Source organism: Mustela lutreola, chromosome 2 (assembly GCF_030435805.1).
Source record: "Mustela lutreola isolate mMusLut2 chromosome 2, mMusLut2.pri, whole genome shotgun sequence".
In the NCBI taxonomy this organism is placed as follows: Eukaryota; Metazoa; Chordata; class Mammalia; order Carnivora; family Mustelidae; genus Mustela; species Mustela lutreola.
The window spans coordinates 26,421,670-26,441,827 of record NC_081291.1 but is presented as its reverse complement, the minus strand read 5'-3'; the positions used below and the strand labels follow the sequence as shown (position 1 = coordinate 26,441,827).

The following is a 20,158-nucleotide window of genomic DNA, read 5'->3' as shown; positions in this document are numbered from 1 at the left end:
GTTAGAATTTTGTGTGAATTTAGACAAAATAATTTATGAGCAAAGGTCTCACACCTCTGATTAAAGGGCATGAACTTGACAGGTTACCTTTTCTGTCTTACATGTTGACTGCTAGTTGGGCTTACTAAACCTGTCTCCCGGCACGAACTGGGTCAGGCAGTTGGAAAAGCAAATCTTCAAAAATATAAGGTGTTACTATCTTTATTTCTCATAAGCTAAGACTAAAATACATTTAAGAAACATTTTTATATTTTATATTCTTCTCATGTGTTCATACAATTGACCATGAAAGGAAAACTCTATAAGACAGGAGATCTGCAACTAGAGATTTTTAAAGTATATTCATCCATTCAGTAAATATTTACTGAGTGCCTCTCATGTACCAGGCACTAAAGAAATCCTGAGAATGTAAAGACAAAATCTCAAAGCTCTTCCCAGTTTCTTTTTTAAGCTTTCACAAACACTACTTAGGAAGCATCCAACAGTGTATTTTATTGTCTTCTTTGCCTGGATTCTCTCTTCTAAACTTGCTGTTCAGCATTTTGTCTCTTAGAGATGTGTGGTAGTAAACCCCATTCTCTGTTGATAACACACTGGCACTTGAGACTCTGTGTATTTTCTTGCCACCACAAGTATAGTTATGCTCTAACAGCTGCAGTAACATTTAGCTCAAAAGCAAGAGGGAAGTCCTCTGGTTGCGTACATAGATGGATATCTAGGGCACTTGGACTCCCTCCCTTGCAGTAAAATTAAGTCCAGATATATGGCATTGCAATTCACATCATTATCTGAAGAAGCATACCCCTGTCTTCCTTCCTTCCTCTCTCATTCCCTTTCTCCTCCTCTCCCTCCTCCTCCTTTCCTTCTCCTTCGGGAGGTAGGAAGGGGCAGAGGGACAGGGAGGGAGAGACTCTTAAGCAGACTCCCTGCCCAGTGCAGAGCCCCACGTGAGGCTCAATCTCACAACCCTGAGATCATGACTTGAGCCGAAATCAATAGTCGCATGCTTAACCAACTGAGCCACCCAGGTGCCCCCCTTCTTTTGTTTTCTTAAGCTATAAAAATTGCTGAAATGCCAAGAGTTTGGTTGGGGTGAATAGAGAAGTTTGGAATGTTTTTAATCCTGTGCTTAGTGTTGTTGGTAATATTAGAAGAGCAGCAGAGCCATGTATCCAAGTCATACCGTTGGCTAAAGCAGCCTACTCTGACTTTAGTACTCCTCGTAAGAAAAAAGACCCAGGGCTTTGGTTGACAGTGAATGCAACCTGAGCCAGCGATGTGACCTGCCTGCCAAAAGAAGCAAATGTGATCTGAACCAGCATTAATAGAAGGCTGGCGGCTGGGACAAGTAAGGTAATAGTCTCACAGTATACTCTGCACTCGTCAGATCACACCTGCAGGATGGGGTTTCCTCTCCGGCACCACATTTTAAGAGTGATATCGACAAGTAGGAGTATGCCCCAGTTGGGCAACAGGATGATGAATGGCCTACAAACAATATCCTTTGAGGAATAGTAGGAGGAACTAGGGTAGTTTACCGTGGAAACTAGAAGGCATGTGGACTGTGGGATAACTATTTTCAATAAGTGGGAGGCCTATCATGTAGAAGAGTTGGACTCTTCTTTGTAATCTCAGCAAGCACAAACTTAGACCAAGGGGTATACATTACAAAGTGGCTGATTGATCTTGTCTCCATGAAAGGAAGAATTTTCTAGCCCTTATGAACATCCAGAAAATAGCAGCTTTGCAAGGTAGTGACTTTACCTTAATAAAGGGTGTTGGCTAATCAAACATTAGCAGCTGGGTAATTAAACATCAGAAGATTCACGAATAGGATGGGAAGTTTGGAGAGATGACCTGACCCAAGATCCTTTCAGAATCAAAGGTTCTAATGCAGAACCTTAAGAAGGAAGTATTAGCACTTTTCCCCTTAGACCCCATATAAGCATTAACCATAGAAACTGGGTTAAAATTGATGTGAAGGTCAAATGCGAGAGTTTTGAGGATGAAAAGAAACAAAAAAGCAATAGGAAATTTCTGTTGCCCTAGTGGTTGTGGATTTTCTTTCTACCTTTTTAAAAAATTAATTATTTTTATTTACATATAATGTATTATTTGCCCCAGGGGCACAGGTCTGTGAATCGTCAGGCTTACGAATTTTACAGCATTCACCATATCACATATCCTCCCCAATGTCCAAAACCCAACCACCTTATCCCTACCTCCCTCTTCCCCCAGCAACCCTCAGTTTGTTTTGTGAGATTAAGACTCTCTTATGGTTTGTCTTCCTTGTTTCATTTTTTCCTTCCCTACCCCCACAGCCTCCCACCCTGCCTCTCAAATTCCTCATATCAGGGAAGTCGTATGATAATTGTCTTTCTCTGATTGACTTATTTCGCTCAGCATAATACACTCTAATGGTTGTGGATTTTGTGGATTTTAGTGATGTTTGTTAGTTTTTTTCCCAAAGCAAACCAAATGATTTTTTTCCCCATCTTTAAGATGCTTTAGAGCCCTAGTGTCCTCTCTTTCTCATCAAACTCAGTCCTGCGGCGCCTGGGTGGCTCAGTGGGTTAAAGCCTCTGTCTTTGGCTCAGGTCATGATCCCAGGGTCCTGGTATTGAGCCCCACATCAGGCTCTCTGCTCAGCGGGGAGCCTGCTTCCCCCTCTCTCTCTGCCTGCCTCTCTGCCTCCTGTGATCTCTCTCTCTGTGTCAAATAAATAAATAAAATCTTAAAAAAAAAAAAAACCCTCACAGTCCTCTTAATGTGTTTTTTCATTTTAATATGGTGTTACATTTTGCAAAATTACTTTTTAAAAAAGATTTTATTTATTCATTTGAGAGAGAGAGAGACAGAGAGAACACAAGCAGGGAGGGAGGCAGAGGGAGAGGAAGAAGTGGAATCCCACTGAGCAGGGAGACTGACCCAGGTCTCAGTCCCAGGAACTAGAGATCATGACCCAAGCTGAAGGCAGACACTCAACCATCTGATCCACCCACGTGCCCCACAAGATTACTCTTAATTCAAATTATGCAACAGCATTTCAGGGAATGGCAATCTGTATTCACATGTCAAAGAGCCACCCCTGTGGAACAGCATTTAAAGCTTATTAATTATTAATAATGAGGTAGCACCCAGTAAAAGGTATGCATTGAGATAGTTTGGCTCTTCCCCACAATCAGTGAGATGAGTAAGCTGGGAATGAGCATTCCTATTTCATCAATGCAGAAACTGAGTCTTAGAGCAGCTTGCCTACCATGATTATGGATGGAACTGTCACTAGAATCCAGAACTTCTGACTTCTAGTCCAGTGCTCTTTTTAACTTTTTTTTTTTTAAGAGTTTATTTATTAATTTTTTTGAGAGAGAGAGGGAGTGTGTATGAAAGAGAGAGAGAGAGAACACAAGCAGTGGGGAGGTGTAGAGGGAAAGGGAGAAGCAGACTCCCTGCTGAGCAGGGAGCCCCATGTGGGTTGATCCCAGGACCCTGGGATCATGAACTGAGCTGAAGGCAGATGCTTAACTAACTGAGCCACCCAGGTGTTTTTAATAGTAAAGGCTACTGTTCTTTCCAAACAGTGGGATTAAAGACTAACTTAAATGCAGAACATTGTTTTTCTCTCTCAACTACAGTGGCTCTCTAGAGTAGGAGGGCAGATTGCTTTGGCCACAGACTTGGCTTTTAACTTTAATCCTGTTCCTAGTTCATCTGATCTACTAAAAATAGTCTCCAGCAAACATCACTATTGATGTCTGATGAAATTTACCCTTTTCTTGAAATATTGAAGCTAACACTTGAAATAAAAATCTGAAGGATGTATACAGAACAATGTTTGTCAAATGGGGTAAATCTGACTGGACAGTGCATCAAAATGCTTAGGAGCTAGGCTGACTCAGAGAGATCTGGGTTTAAATCCATTAGGCCACCAACTGGCTGTGCATCATCATCATCATCTCATGGAGTCCCAGAATCTTTACCTGTAAAAATGGGAAAAATAATGAGATCTGCCTTTTTGGGTTGTGAGGAGGATTAGATAAGATAATGTGTGTAAAAGCATGAAAACTGATTTTAATTAATTAATTTATTTTATTATTAACATATAATGTATTATTAGCCACAGGGGTACAGCTCTGTGAATCGCCAGGTTTACACACTTCACAGCACTCACCATAAGCCCATACCCTCCCCAATGTCCATAGCCCAATCACCCAAAACCGATTTAAAAAAAAATTGTTTATCATCAGTTACTATCCATTGTCTTTTACTCATTTTTCTCTTGGGATATTATTCTTGTGTGTTTCCTATTTACTTTCATTGTGGTGTTTATACTCTGCATAGTATGTGGTGAATAAAATCCTAATCAGTAGTATTACGTTTGACCAATAATCGGTAATAATTATTACCGATTGAATTCAATAGACCAAGTGCCTCCCGGGTGCTCAGCACAGTGCTGATCTCTGAGAATACAAAGCATTTTGGGGCACCTGGATGGTTTAGTTGGTTGAGTGTGCAACTTGGGGTTATAATTCCAGCTTTACGTTGAATATAGAAATTACTTAAACATAAAATCTAGGGAGGCCTGCGTGTCTTGGTCCGTTAAGCATCTGCCTTCAGCTCAGGTCATGAGTGGATCAAGCCTTTGCCTTCAGGGGCGCCTGAGTGGCTCAGTGGGTTGAGCCACTGCCTTCCGCTCTGGTCATAATCTCAGGGTCCTAGGATAGAGTCCCACATTGGGCTCTTTGCTCAGCGGGGAGCCTGCTTCACTTCCTCTCTCTCTGCCTGCCTCTCTGCCTACTTGTGATCTCTGTCTGTTAAATAAATAAATAAAATTACAAAAAAAAAAAAAAAAAAGCCTCTGCCTTCAGCTCAGGTCATGATCTCAGGGTCCTGGGATGGAGCCCCAGAGCCCCATATCAGGCTCTCTGCTCAGCAGGGGGCCTACTTCCCCCTCCCCCTCTGCCTGCCTTTCTGTCTACTTGTGATCTCTGTCTGTCAAATACATAAATAAAATCCTTAAAAAAATAATAAAATCTAAAACAACCACAGCCACAAAGCTGCCTGAGACTAGCCCCTTGCCTTGGTAAGAGAGACTGGTCTACAGTGATCTACAGGTTGCTGTGGAGGCCAACCTGGTTTCAGAAAGCACTGCAGATGTGTGAGTGTTGAATGAGTCACAGGCAACCAGACCAAGATCGGTGGGTGGGGCCTTGGTGGAGAAGGAACAGCTAAATGAAGGCACAGATCTCTGAATCAGCAAAGGAGAGAGTGAACTGAAAGCCGTCATCAAAGTTGTAATACTTGTTGGGCTAGTCATGTAACCTCTCAGCATCTCGATTTCCTTATCTGTAAGAAGAATGAAGTCTACCTACTGGTCACGATTTGAAAGGTCAATAGAGTAAATATTTGTAAAGTACTTGCTGGCGCATCAACTGAAAGGAATAAATATTCAGTTTTAGCTACTGTTACCACTATGTTTAATATGTTTATTAATTTATATTAAACTAAGTTTAATAATTTAATAATACCTTATTATATGAAAGTATCATTCCAAGAATAACTCCTCCCCTGGTGGTTGGACTTCGAAGAAGGGTATCAGGATTCATAAACCACTCTTGAAGAGCTTTAAGAAAAGGATGTGAGGGCCGGCTTCGAGAACACAGCCAAGCGCCTGCAAGACGACCCAACCTCTGCGCTCTGGTAAGGTGCACCAGCGCGGAGCCGGCCTCCCAGGGTCACGTGGGCCCCAGTCCCGCCCCGGCCCCGGCCCCGGCCCCGCCCCAGCCGAGTCCGTCTCCGGCGGCTGCCTCTGCGGTAGCGGCGGCTGCGCGTGCGCGGATCCGGGAGCGCTCTGCTGCGCGGTCCGCAGTGGAGGCGGCGCGTACAGCAAGGGGGCGGCGGATGGCTCTGCGGGGCCTGGCAGCCTCAGGGCCCGGCTCCCGCGGGCCGTTGGACGAGGCCTTGGCGGCAGCCGAGGACCACGGGGCGCCGGCCGTGGTGGTGGCGGCGGGAGGCACGCCGGAGGACGACGAAGAGGATGAGGGCCGCGGCCGGGGCCTGCTGCGCTGGGACGGCTTCTCGGCCTGGCTGCACTGCGTGTGTGTGGTGGGCTTCGACCTGGAGCTGGGCCAAGCCGTGGAGGTGAGGCCCGGCCGCTCCTTGCCCGCGGCGCCTCGTCCGGGTCTCCTTGCCGGGGAGGCCCCAGCAGAGCGTGTGGCCGGCGGGCCCGGACCCCGGCTGCCGCGCATCCGGGCGTGGCCGGCCGCCCCTCCGCCTGTCGGGCCGGGCTGCGGTCCATTGGCTGTTCCCGTGGGAGGATCGTGGGCTGCGGCTAGGGGTGAAAAGTTCTCTCTAGGCCCCTCCTAAATACTTGCTGAGGTTCGTTTTTGTTTATTTTTGTTTTTAGCCCGGTGTCACAGGAATAACAAATGGTTAGCGGCACCGGGAGAAGGCTGCAGGCAGGATGTTGGGGACTTTTTTGAAGACGAGAACAATGCCCCTGACATATGGTGAACTATAATAACCAAGCCTCACACAACCAACTTTGTAGACTCCTTGACCGTTTTGACCATTTCCAGTAATTCTGAGAGCATTCCCCTCAGCCTGAGCCAAAATGCTTATCTCAGCATGATTTTCTCCATTTCCTCGTTTTGTTCCTCATTTCTGTTATTTTTAAAAAATCGTTTCTTTTATTCCTTGACCTTGCTTTTGAAAACAGTTGGCCTGAAAGCTGTGATCAAGATTAACATAGTTCATAGTTCATCTTGCTTGTGAATCATTCAAGTTTTCCATCTTATGGTGTCTTATTGAAAGGCCTTCGAATGTTATTTATTCTTGACATTGTTTAGGGTCCCTTTTGTAGCATAAGACATGGCTTGTCATTGTATCCAAGGAAAACCTTATTAGAAGGAGGTATGTTTAGAAAATTTTTGTCTGTTTGTTTTGGTGATGATGATAGATTTTAATGAACCACCTCATTCAGACTTTAGTGGCATGAGTTAGCTATGAAAATGGGCTTGGGAGGTTTTTCTTAAAGCAAAACTACTGCTTTTGTATTCAACATGTCTTCTCTGTTTTATCATTATGCAGTTCAGTACACATTAGGTTTCCACTAAGATGTAGGCCTTTTGGTGGTTGCTGCGCATACAAATATGAACAAAACGCTTTAACCTGTATTTGTAGATGTAGACTGCAATTTAGAGGGGAACCAAGAATTAATCACGGAAGAAGATAGGGCCAAATCCCATGCTTGGTACATTAGTGGTGTTCCATATGTACTTGATGGAATGAGTGAATACATGAGCAATTCTTTATCTTGTTGAGACAAACAACAGTTTCCAAAGACTTTGAATTAGAGATTTATAAGTCATCTTTCATTTACATTGACATGTTAACTTGAAGTTATATATGTAGTAAAATACAGTTTAACCGTAAACTTAGGAGTGGGTTGTTGTAGTTGATTGTATTTTAAAGTAGCTGAAGGAGATCTTTGTGGACTCTAATCATTTGGGACATTATTTATAAGCCTGTTCTTCAGACCAGATAGACAGTATTTAGATAATGGAGATGCTACAAAAATGTGAATCATTAAAGGACTTATTTTGAATTTCATTTCCCATGGGATATGGTACTGAACAGTTTTCTTTAGGTCAGTAGTTCTTAACTTTTTTTTATTCTGGATCTTTTAAAAAAATATAAACTCCGTTATAAAAATGCTTACTAATACAAAATTAAGTATATACTTCTGTGGACTATCTGGTGGTCATCTGTGGATCTTCTGTTCCACTGTTTCCAGATTAAGAATCACTGATTTTAGAAGGCGTTGAATGAGGGTGGGGAAGATTCCCTAATAAAGGGTCCAAAGAAAGATAAACACATTAAATGGGTTGCAACATAATTTTGTTTCATTTTTATGAGAAATGTAGAATATTATACTTTGCCACTTTTAAGAGAAGAAAAAGGAACACAAATTAGTAATGAATATAATGAAATAGTTAAAAAAATGTATTTCATTTTTGTATTATGGCTCTATCCAGGCCAAAATGGACAGGTGGGGTGGCTGTAATGGGAAAAGAAGGTGGTGAACATAGACTTGTGTTGGGAAAGTGACATACAGTAGCTCCAGCCATAATTCCTATAATGCACAACTATAGAGACTCAAAAGGGAAATTAATTAAAGAATAGGTAAAAACTAAATTTGGACTAAAATATCCTAGAAGACACCTGTGCTATCACCGTCTTTGAATTTTAGGGTTGAAGGAGATGTAAGACTCCGTTGTGCCATCACAGAAAGTACCATTTGTAAATTTTAAACAAATGCATGAACAGCACCACTTGGTTAAGCTTAAATCTTTATCAAAGAGACAGTATAATATATCAGTCAAGAACTGAGACTCCAGAGCTGGACTGCCTAGATTTGAGTCTGTGACTTTGGGCATATTACTACACTTGACTCACACTACCTCTGTAACAGTACCTGCATCAGAGCACTGCTGGGAGAATTAGAGGAATTAATGGTGAAATGTTGGGAACAATACCTGTGACTTAAGACCTATGTAAGTCTGTGTTTGGGAAGTATTGAAATTCCCTTTTCATTTTCAGTGGAGAAAATCCTTAACTTGCTTTGTAAAGGCAAGACTTTTGAACCTTAATTTTCTCACTAGTAAAATGAAGTTGTGTTAGTATAATCAGTACTTTTTAAAATTTTTTAAACAGGGAAATTTTTTTCCCTGTCTAAATAAAAATCTAATATGGGACCTCAATGGCTAACCTGGTTGAGATGGGGTCCCTGTGTGTGTGTGTGTGTGTGTGTGTGTGTGTATTTGGTTGCAGACAATGGAAACTAAGCTATAGCTCAAGCAGAGAAGGAAACTTGCTGAACAGCATAGAGTTTTCAAGATATTCAATGCACAAAACTGTTGGGGGCTTCATAAAATGACTCGTGCTCATAACTTGGAAGCCTCTTGCTTATGCTTTTGTTTTTGGGATTTTGTTCATGCTTCATGCTCTCTGCAACTTATTTCCTTGGCTTCTATAATCTTTATGGTGGAGAAATTGCCTTTTTCAGTCACTTCAATGAAGAGAGATGCCAGAGGAAGGTACTCAGGCCTGGTTTAGGGCAAACAATCAGCTGAAGACTGTGTGGTTAGAGGAGTGGTCCATTTTGCATAAAATGTCTGTTGGGCCCTGTCCTTGGTAAAGGGGACAATGAACAGTATCTTTTAAGTTGGAAAGAAACTATAAAAGGTGTTGACTATAGGAGGTGTGCTCAGCTTCTTCCTTCTTCTATGGTGACCCTAGAGGGTCACCATAGAATCCACGTGACCTCTGGAACGCAGTTTCAAATCCTCTGGATTTTTATAAACTCTAAGTTACTTCCAGCTCTAAAATTACCTGATTATATAGTAAAGCCTTAATTATCTGAATTCAGAATTGCCTCATTTATTCAAGTTTTTTCTCCCTGATTGAGTAATAATATGCTCATTGTTGAAAATTTGGCAAGAAAGAAAATTATAAACATTAGAAGACATCACTCATAATTATACCAAGAAACAAGTGCTATTAATAGTTGATATTTTCATTAATGCTTTTTTTTTTTACATAATTCATATCTGTCAAGAATTAATTTGATTGTTAGGAACAGAAACGCTCTCAAATAAATTTAAGAAAAAAGATTGATTATAAGGATTCTCTTGGAACCCAGTTGCAGGAAGCTGGAATGAACCTCATGGGATTTGGAAAGCCTCAGGCATTTTGCCTTTGTTTCTCCGGAGCTGTGTGGTCTTTTGTCTCTGCTTCTCTTTGCCAGTCTGTTCCATTCTTTGTGCGGAGACTGGTTTCTTTTGCGAGGGTCTCAGTTTCTGCTCCTCAGCTTCTCTTGATTTTGGATTATTGTGATACTGATTTTAGCCAAACTACTTTTATATTCTGGAACCAGGCTGAAGCTCAATTCAAATACTAGAATATCTGATTGGCCCAGCATGGGTCAGGTGCTCCCTTTTGTTCAGTCATCTGTTAGGAAACCGCGTTTCAGTGACCATAGTGGCTACTTGTAAAAGGAGGAGGGGACACTTCCAAAGCATGGGATGGGCAGCAATACCATAAACAGATTTACTATCAGAGTCTGCTTTTTTGTTGTTGTTTTTTTTTTAAAGATTTTATTTATTTATTTATTTGCCAGAGAGAAAGAGAGCACAAGCAGAGGGAGTGGCAGGCAGAGAGAGAAGCAGGCTCACCACTGAGCAAGGAGCCCAACTTGGAACTCATCCCAGGACCCTGGGATCATGACCTGAGCCAAAGGCAGACACTTACCCAACTGAGCCACCCAGCAGAGCCCAGAGCCTGCTTTTATTGATAAACATTTACCAGATTTACCAGATCATTAAAGACTCTTTATTAGTACAGTTTTATGGAACATAATTTATTTAACCATTTTTCTTAATTTGGATATTTAGTGGTTTTCTTTTATCTTCACAGTGTAGAGAATTATTTGCTACCCGTACACACATTTTAGAAATGTTTTGAATTTCTGAGCACCTTTAAAGATTTATTTATTGATTGATTGATTTTATTTGAGAGAGTTGAGGGGGTTGGAGAGAGGGGAGGAGCAGAAGGAGAGGGACAAGCAGACTGCACTAAGTGTAAAGCCTGACTTGGGGCTCTATCCCACCGCCCTGAGATGATGACCTGAGCCAAAATCAAAGAATTGGACTCTTAACTGAGTGAGCCACCCCACTTGATTGATTGATTGATTGATTTGAGAGAGAAAGGGAGAGGAATTTTTGAGAGCCTTTAAATCACATGAACTATACAGTGGAGGGTTTTTATCAAGAAAGGAGGCTATCTTTTGTCAAATGCAGAGTCATCTGGTTCTTGTCTTTTATTAGTGTGGTGTGTCACATTGATTTGCAGCCCAGGAATAAATCACACTTGGTCATGGTGAATAATCCTTGTAATGTACTGGTGTTGGGCATTAAGGAGGGTACTAAAACTAATGAGCACTGGGTGTTGTATGCAACTGATGAATCACTAAATTCCACCTCTGAAACTAAAAAAAAAAAGAAAGAAAAGAAGATTATATAATTCGTTAAATAACACTGCTCTAAACTAAGAAAAAAAAATCATATGAACTTACAGAGTGTCCTAGGAAGTCGACATTTCTCTAATGTGTAATGTGAGGTCACCTCCTGAACCTCTCTAGTCCTTGATTTTATAAGAATTGAGGCATCATTAGTAGCTTTTCCTCCTTGAAGTCTTTATCAACTTAACAACTCTTTGGACAATTTCAGTCCAAAATTGAGGTTTGGGAGCATCCAGTTTAAAAGGGAGAGAAACAACCCTTCACACAATTGCCTTCCTCTTTCTCAAAAAAATAAACAAAATAAAAATAAATGATAAATTTTTTTAAAAATTAGTTTTTTTTTCATTAAATTTTTTTACAAAAGGGAGAGAGCATCTGGGTGGCTCAGTTAACATCCAACTCTTGATTTCAGCTCAGGTCATTACCTCAGGATGGTGGGATGGAGCTCCCAAGTTGCGCTGTGCACTCAGTGCGGAGTCTGCTTGTCCCTCCCCCTCTAGTAAACAGAGCACAAGCTGTTGGGTTTTGAACATCTGGTTGTCTGATTTTTGGCCAGTTTCTTCAATTTTCTGAGTCTCACAGTTTCTTCAATTTTCTGAGTCCCATTTCCCTCAACTATAAAGCAGAAAAATAATACCCTAAGAGTGTTGTTGGAGGTACTAAGAATGAGAATGCATTTAAGAATTAATGCCTGTCGGGTGCCTGGGTGGCTCAGTGGTTAAGCCGCTGCCTTCGGCTCAGGTCATGATCTCAGGGTCCTGGGATCGAGTCCCGCATCGGGCTCTCTGCTCAGCAGGGAGCCTGCTTCCTCCTCTCTCTCTCTCTGCCTGCCTCTCTGCCTACTTGTGATTTCTCTCTGTCAAATAAATAAATAAAAATCTTTAAAAAAAAAAAAAAAAGAATTAATGCCTGTCCTTTAATGTTTGCCCAAATGTTCCTCCCGTATTATAGTTAGTGTCCTTGCACGTTCAGTAATCAGTGTAGGACTGCTCTTGGTTATTTTCTTACTCTTACTATTTTACCTTAAATTGATTTTTTTAAAAAACCCCACAGTTTTAGACGTGAATCCCAAGTATTTAAAGTACTTCCTGGGAGGACAACTGGCTGGCTCAGTCATAAGAGTATGCAACTCTTGATCATGGCCTTGTGAGTTTGATCCCCATGTTGGGTGTAGAGATTACCAAAAAAGAAAAAAAAAATGGGGCGCCTGGGTGGCTCAGTCCATTAAGCGTCTGCCTTCTGCTCTGTCATGATCCCAGGTCCAACCCCACGTTGGGCTCCCTGCTCAGTGGGGTGCCTGCTTCTCCCTCTCCCTGCTGCTCCCCCTGCTTGTACTCTCTGCCATTTAAATAAAATCTTTAAAAAAATATATATATATGTATAATGAAAAATCAAAGTTAAAAATAAAACAGTTCCTGGAAATCAAGTCTATAAGGTTTCATTTGCTGATAATCTATGACATAGCCTATTTGTGTGTACATATAGATTGTATCCCACCTCTTGCTGAAGATAATTTGAACCCAATGAAATAATCTGTAAAAAGCAGGACAGTTAATCATTAATATATTGTGTGAGTCCTGATTTCATTTGGATTACTGATCTCAGCCTCCCTCTGCCCCCATACACACTTTGTTTATTTATTTATTTGAAAAAACCTAGAGAGAGAACACGGAGGAAGAGGGAGAAGATGACTCCCTGCTGAGCAGAGAGCCTGACCCAAGCTTGATCCCAGGAACCCTAGATCATGACCAAGCCAAAGGCAGATGCCTAACCAACTGAGCCACCCAGGTGCCCCACAGTTTTTTAAAAATAAAAAACAAAAAAGCTCCAAATTGGAGATAAAGCTCTGCTATGGGGTGAAGGCAAACTTCTGTACCATTTTTAAAAGAGCAGTTAGAATTTACTCCCCTTTCTTTGTCACTTCTGCTTCTTGCCTCTTCCTTTTTATCCCCTAGCAGGGTGGAGCCTGAGGTATTCACTATAGTGTTCTTTATCTTAGCAAAGTTTGTTTATTTTTTTGAGAAGGGTGAAGACGGTTCTGTGAAGGGTTGTGTCTTTCCCTCAGACTGGGTGCTCTATAACCCCAGTATTTGCTCCTCTGCAAGTTTACTGTTTTAATCAAAACAGGTGTTTGGTGTAACTGTTGCTGGACCGTCTCATCGAACTGTCTATTCAGCAGATGCTTACTGGGCAGCTACCATATCCAGACACAGTTGTGTTTTGGAGATAAAGCTTTGATGAAGCCTCCCTTCATTGAGCTTCCAGTCTAGCATGGACGGTAGGCCATTAAACAGTGAGGGTTATAATAGGAGGGTTTGCAGATGCTAATAATGGCCTTTAAATTTCCCTGTGAACTTGTAGCACTTCATAGTAGCTTGATGTAGTTTTGTGGTTTGAGAGTTGAAGTTTGAGTAATCTCTTGAGCTTAGGCTCCCAGATAGTACAAGGGCTTCTTCAGTGCTACTGATCTCTGGTTCTGTTATGAAATTATATAATCCCAGTATGGAGGAATCTGGGATGTTCCTCCCTCCAGTTAGTTCACAAGTGCTTTATGTTTTCTGTATTTACTATGATGAATGATGTGAAAAATGGACAATTGTATCTAAACTTTACTCTTATTAGAGAAAAATGCTTCATGGTCCATTCCATGTTCAAACTGACCATGTTTTCTAGTAATATAATTTAGTTTAGTTCTTGAGTGAGCTGGAACCTTAGACTGAGGTCTAGTCTGTTCTGACACTGTGATGTCAGGCTGTTTTTTCCCACTCCTTGAAATAAGTAGACTTTTTTTTTTTTTTAAAGATTTTATTTATTTATTTGACAGACAGAGATCACAAGTAGGCAGAGAGGCAGGCATAGAGAGAGAGGAGGAAGCAGGCTCCCCACTGAGCAGAGAGCCCGATGCGGGGCTCGATCCCAGGACCCTGGGATCATGACCTGAGCCGAAGGCAGAGGTTTAACCCACTGAGCCACCCAGGCACCCCCTGAGTTTGGTAAATTTTCATAAAGTGAGCATATCATTTCACTACTCTGGAGATCAAGAAACAGAATGTTATCACTGCCCCCAGAAATTTCCCTTATGTCTTCTTTCAGTCATGAGCCATTGCCCCATCCCCCCAGACCCTGGCAACCACTCATCTACTTTCTCTATGGATTCTCCTGTTCTATACATTTCATATGAATGAAATCATAATTTCATTTTGCATTTTTTTCTCTGGCTTCTTTCACTTAGTATAATATTTTCAGAGTTCATCCATGTTGTAGTATATGTTAGTACTTCATTCCTTTTTATGACTGAATTTTATATATTAAAAGGAAATATGACATTTTGCTTATCCATTCATCATTTGATGAAAATTTTGCTTTTTTTTCTACTTTTTGGGTATTATGAATAATGCTGCTATGAACATTTGTTTTAAGTTTTTGTGTGAACATATGTTTTCACTTGTCTTGGAATGAAATTGCTATGTAATAAGGTAATTATGTTTACTTTTTTGAGAAACTACTAAGCTGTTTTCCAGGGTGGCTGTATTTTCACATTTATTTTAGTAATGTGTGAGGGTTCTAATTTCCCCATATCTTGTCAGCACTAATTCTTGTCTGTCTTTTTGATTACAGCTGTCCTAGTGGATATGAGATGGTATCTTATTATAATTTTATTTGCATTTTCCCTAATGACTAATGGTGCCAAGTGGCTTTTCATATGCTTATTGGCCTTTTGTATATCTTTTTGGAGAAATGTCTAATCAAATCCTTTACCCATTTAAACATTGGGTCACTTGACTTTTTTATTGAATTGTGAGAATTCTTTATATATTCTGTACCTTAGACCCTCATCAAATACATGATTTGCAAATAGTTCCTTCCATTCTGTGGATTGTCTTCATCTTCTTGGTAGTGTTCTTTGAAACACAAAAGTTTTAAATTTTGATGAAGTTCAGTTTCTGTTTTCTTTGGTTGCTTGTGCTTTGATTATATCTAAGAAGCTATTGGCTAATCCACAGCTATAAAGATTTATTCCTGTGTTTTCTTATAAGATATTTGTAGTTTTAACTCTTACATTTAGGTCTTTAATCCACTCTGGGTTAGTTTTTGTATATGATATGAAGTAGAAGTGTTACTTTTTTTAAAACTTCATTTTGATATAATTTTTGACTTACATGGAGTTATATAAGTATTTAGATTTCTCTGAAGTTAACATTTTATATAAACATAGTATAATAATCAAGACAAAGAATTTAACATTGGCATGATACAATTTACTAAACAGAGTTTATTGGGAGTCATCAGTTTTTCTACTAATGTGCTTTATCTGTTTCAAGATCCAATCCAGTTCTCTACATTGTATGTAGGTATTATAACTCCATAGTCCTCTTCTGTCTGTGGAGCTTCTCAATCTTTCCTTGTCTCTCAAGACCTTGATTCTTTGGAGTACTGTTCATATAGTTTATAGTCTACCTTTAAATTTTGTTTTTTTTCTAGTGTGTAGGTCATGATTAGTCTGAGGTTATAAATTACTGGGAAGAATACCCCAGATACGATGTGTCCTTCTCAGAACATCATCTCAAGAAGTACAGGACATTAAAATTAAAATGTCTCATTATTGGTAACTTTAACCTTGATTACTTGGTTGAGATAATGTCTGCCATGTTTATCCACTATAAAGTTCTGTTTTTGTCTTTGTAATTAATAAGTGTTTATTGTGTTAGAAATTGAACTGCACAGTATCTTGTTTTCTGAGCTTGGTCTGCTAATTCAGCATCCACAAGTGGATCTTAGCTGCAGCAATTACTATTCTGGTGTTCTAACCGTGATTTTTAAATTTTCCTTACTCCTATATTTATTAGTTAGAATTCTTTTATGAGGAAGAGTTGTCCCTTTTCTCTCATCCATCCATCCATCCCTCTATATCAGTACAGACTGATAGCTTTGAGCATTGGTGTCTTTTTAGGTTGGCTCCTCTGTCCTTTAATCCTGCCCCCCTCCTTTTTTTGAACACTTCTTTTTTGGCACAACAAGATGCTCCAGGATTATCTTGTATTTTTCCTGTCCCAGCCCTGTAATCTGCTACCTTCCTAAGATGCCCTGGTTCTTTTTATTTCAGAATGGTATTTAGCAATCAGCATCTCAGTGTTAGGTATACTCACTGCTACTGGGGTGTCATTGCTTTATTTTTCATATTAAAAAGCCTTTTAAAAGATATTATGTTTAACATATCTTAAGATATTTTCCAGCCAGTTTTTAAAAATAACCAGTACATAACCAATTGAAAAATGTAGAGTTGGTTTTTGTTTTTTGTTTTTTGTTTTTTTTTAGTTGTTTTTGTTTTTTGCCTGTAAATAGTTTCCATTTTCAGTTTGGAATGAGTATTCTTGTCTAATCTTTGAAAACATAACTTCTTAAAAAATATTTTATTTTGGGGGCACCTGGGTGGCTCACTTGGTTAAGCATCCAACTCTTGATCTCAGCTCAGGTCTTCATCTCAGGGTTGTGAATTCAAGCCCTGCATTGGGCTCCATGCTCTGTGTGGAGCCTACTTAAAAAAAAAATTAAAAATAGATAACCAAATAAGATTTTATTTTTAAGTTATCTCTGCACCCAGTGTGAGGCCCAAACTTTCAACCCCAAGATCAAAAGTTGCACACTCCATGGACTGATAGGCAGCCAGGGTTCTTATTAGTTTTGAAATTAATCCTCTTTTTAATGATGTTTTGATGATATTTATATGTGATTAATGTTAATGTAGGAAATCAGGGCAGGCCTGGGATGGCCTGGGATGTAGTCTCGCTGGGCCTGAGATGCTAGGGTAGGGTTGTGCAATGGAAACAGACACTGAATGACATGACAACAGGCAAGCATCCATTCACAGATAACTGGGATGCATGACAGGCATGAATTTTCCCCATGTCCGAGTGGTACTAGCAGTAAGTTAACTGGTGTTCCTAATTTTCTTTCTCCTGGGACCCATAATTACTTCTGCATTGAGGTGGGAATGTTAGGATATGCAGGGGCAAGTGGCAGATAGACATACCTTTGAAGAGAATAACCTGATTTAAACGGTTTTGTAATACTCTTTTCCAGTAGGTATATTATTATTTTTTCCCCGGGGTACATTTTTCCTATTACATCATGATGTGAGATATTTATGCTATGTTATCATTTTTAGGCCTTAATAATGATATCAAATGAAACTTACTTTTTTCTTGGCTTATTACTTGGCCATCTCTCCGTTATTTCTTATAACATGGAAGATCTTAACATAGGTAACAGAACCAGGGTGACATTAGCTGATGCTCTCTGTCCCCCTTTGATGCCTCCCAGGAATGCCAGTGGCCTGGGGGACAGAGATGCCTGGACTTGAGCTGTGGAGAGAGGAAACTTCAAGCGAGAGGCGTCTCCAGGTACTGGGGCCAATCCACAGTTGATTAATGCCTGTATAGTTATCAGGAGCTAACTGACTAAACTAACATTGATTGCCCATACTTAAATTTATACATTATTTTTTACAAGATAAATAATGTACATAGATAACCTAGTAATGGTTGCAATTTGTGCAGTTTGAGATACTTGGCAGTGGTTACTTTTTAAATTTTTCCCTGGGGAGTTTAATTGAAGTTTTAAAAATAAGTATGATTTTTTTTCTATTTTCTTTTTTTTAAAGACTTTATTTGACAGAGAGACACGGTAAGGAAGGGAATGCTAGCAGAGAGAGAGGGAGAAGCAGGATTCCCTCAAGCAGAGAGCCTGATGTGGGGCTCAATCCCAGGACTGTGGGATCATGACCTGAGCTGAAGGCAGAGGTTTAATGACTGAGCCACCCAGGTGCCCCTCTATTTTTTTTATCTTCAGTACACTGTGGACATTTTCATACCTATAACATATAAAGGTACATTACTCCTTTTTGAGTATTTCATCTATTCTGAATTAGAACACTGGGCAGTCCTAATGGAGTACATTAAAATGAAATTCTAGAATACTCTTTGATAATCTAGTACAATCAGAGTTTTTAAAGGGCAGACTTGATAGTTTATATAGTTCTTAGATCTTTTTAGCTTACTTAAATATATATAGCATACTTAAACCCCTTAAATACACACACACACACATTATATATATTCAAGCTACTCATATATGTGGGTAAAACATACCAACATTTTTTTCTATATTGTCATGCTGGTATTTTAAACCATACAAGACCAAAGTCCAGAGGAACCATTGTGAAGTCTTTAGGTAACAAAAAAGTGAAATTTTGTATATTTGCTTTTGAGTTTAAACTTTAATTTCAGGAAAGAAAAATCTGAAGGACATTCACATAAAACTGAGCTTAGAGTCTAAGGTAAAGCTATTACTACAGGCTGCTAAATATACCAAGATGACAACTCTGGTATAATTTACATGTAATGAGAATTACATAAAATAGGGCTAAATAGGTTATAAGTTTGCCATTTCTGCTTGAAAGGTAACAAGGTAAAATGGTCTCAAGGTGAAGCAAGGGAGATCTATGTGTGTGTGAAGAATAATTACATATTATTAAATATTGTGGTGTTGAACTAATTTAAGGGTATAGCCACTTATTGAAGAAATCTATTTTTAGTGTTTACTATGCAGCAGAGACTATTCTAGGTGTAAAAATAGAGTAGTGAACAAAACAGACCAGATTCATATGTTCATGAATTGTGAAACAGAGGTTAATTTCGATTGGTTAGAACACGGGATGCAAAAGCAGAATAAGTAGAGAGAATATTGGCTTTGGTGTCATTCTCTATTCCAGAAATGGTAGATGGGTTTTCATGTAATGTATCAGCTCTCTAGATCCTCCCCGTAGCCCTAGATTGAGAGAAGGATGATATGCCACATCCTAGCTAGTGGGGAAAGAGGGCTGTGATTGCACAATAATGATCACTGCTAAGGGTGGAGTGAAGAACGGTGGCTTGTGTACTTTGGAATGAGACAGGCCTACGTTCAAGCCCACCTCTGGCACTTACTAAATAAGTAAAATTCAGAAGAGTTATTTAACTACTGTGAACTTGTCCCCTCTTCTGTAAAGACAAGGAGAATTGACAGAATTGTTGTGAAAATTAAAAACTCTGGAAGATACTCATTAAGCATTAGTTCTCTCCATCTTTCTTCTTACTTTAATTTTCTTATATATACAGTGGAGATACTATTACTGGCCTTGTCTATTATTATGAGGACTAGCTAAGTGAAATAAATGTATGAAACCATTTAAATATGGTTTATAATGTGATACTACTATATGTTATATCTGGAAATGGAAGATTATTAGGCTTTGGGGCAGCTGGGGAATGGGAAGAACTCATGAATTCTTCCAGAAGTGGGAAATCATGGATCCCCACATTAGCAACCCAACATTAACATAATTTAGCTACTCTGTGTTGTTTTCTCCCCTTTTTGCCATCAGCCACTAACCTGCTGCTCTTTTTTTTTTTTTTTAAGATTTTATTTATTTATTTGACAGACAGATCACAAGTAGGCAGAGAGTCAGGCAGAGCGAGAGAGAGGAGGAAGCAGGCTCTCCGCGGAGCAGACAGCCCGATGCGGGGCTCAATCCCAGGACCCCAGGATCATGACCTGAGCCGAAGGCAGAGGCTTTAACCCACTGATCCACCCATGCGCCCCAATCTGCTGCTCTTAATCTCTTTTCTTCTTTAAATTACCAAGAGAGTCTGGATTGGTCCACTTGAGCACTGTATTCTTTTGGGCAGAATTTTCACACCCAGCCACATCTAGGTAGTTGGTTGACTGACCTATAGAGTCACTGCCTTTGGGTCTGGTGTTTACTAGTGCTTATTCTGACAGGAGTTGTTCTGGCCTATTCTTGCTTCCTTTGCAGTGGCTTTGGGGCAGGAGTGTCCTCAGAAGGTGGCTATGATCACTACAGGCACTAAACTGACCTGTCCTAAGAAAATGCAATGACTTTTTTAAGGGATTGGAGGAAATTAGGATAGACTTTATGGTGGGAGATGGCCTTTGAGATTTCTTAAACTATAGATAATCATTTTCTCTTAACAGCTTTTCTTTTAATAAGTAGGTGGTATTTACATTACTTCTTAGAAT

The 20,158-nt window shown here is 39.9% G+C and overlaps 1 protein-coding gene across 3 annotated transcripts in view; it reads left to right on the top strand.

Annotated features, from left to right (window-relative positions):
* Positions 1 to 5,814: 5,814 nt before the first annotated feature.
* Positions 5,815 to 20,158, top strand: part of DENND6A (DENN domain containing 6A) — a 61,155-nt gene continuing 46,811 nt past the window's right edge. The window contains exons 1-2 of one of the 3 annotated variants that reach the window (XM_059161264.1): positions 6,003 to 6,141; positions 17,402 to 17,481. In XM_059161264.1, the coding sequence (XP_059017247.1) occupies positions 17,404 to 17,481 (78 nt within the window). In that variant the 5' untranslated portion in view covers positions 6,003 to 6,141; positions 17,402 to 17,403. Of the gene's footprint in view, positions 6,142 to 17,401; positions 17,482 to 20,158 lie in introns of all 3 variants that reach the window. The other 2 variants (XM_059161262.1, XM_059161261.1) reach the window with 2 other exon arrangements.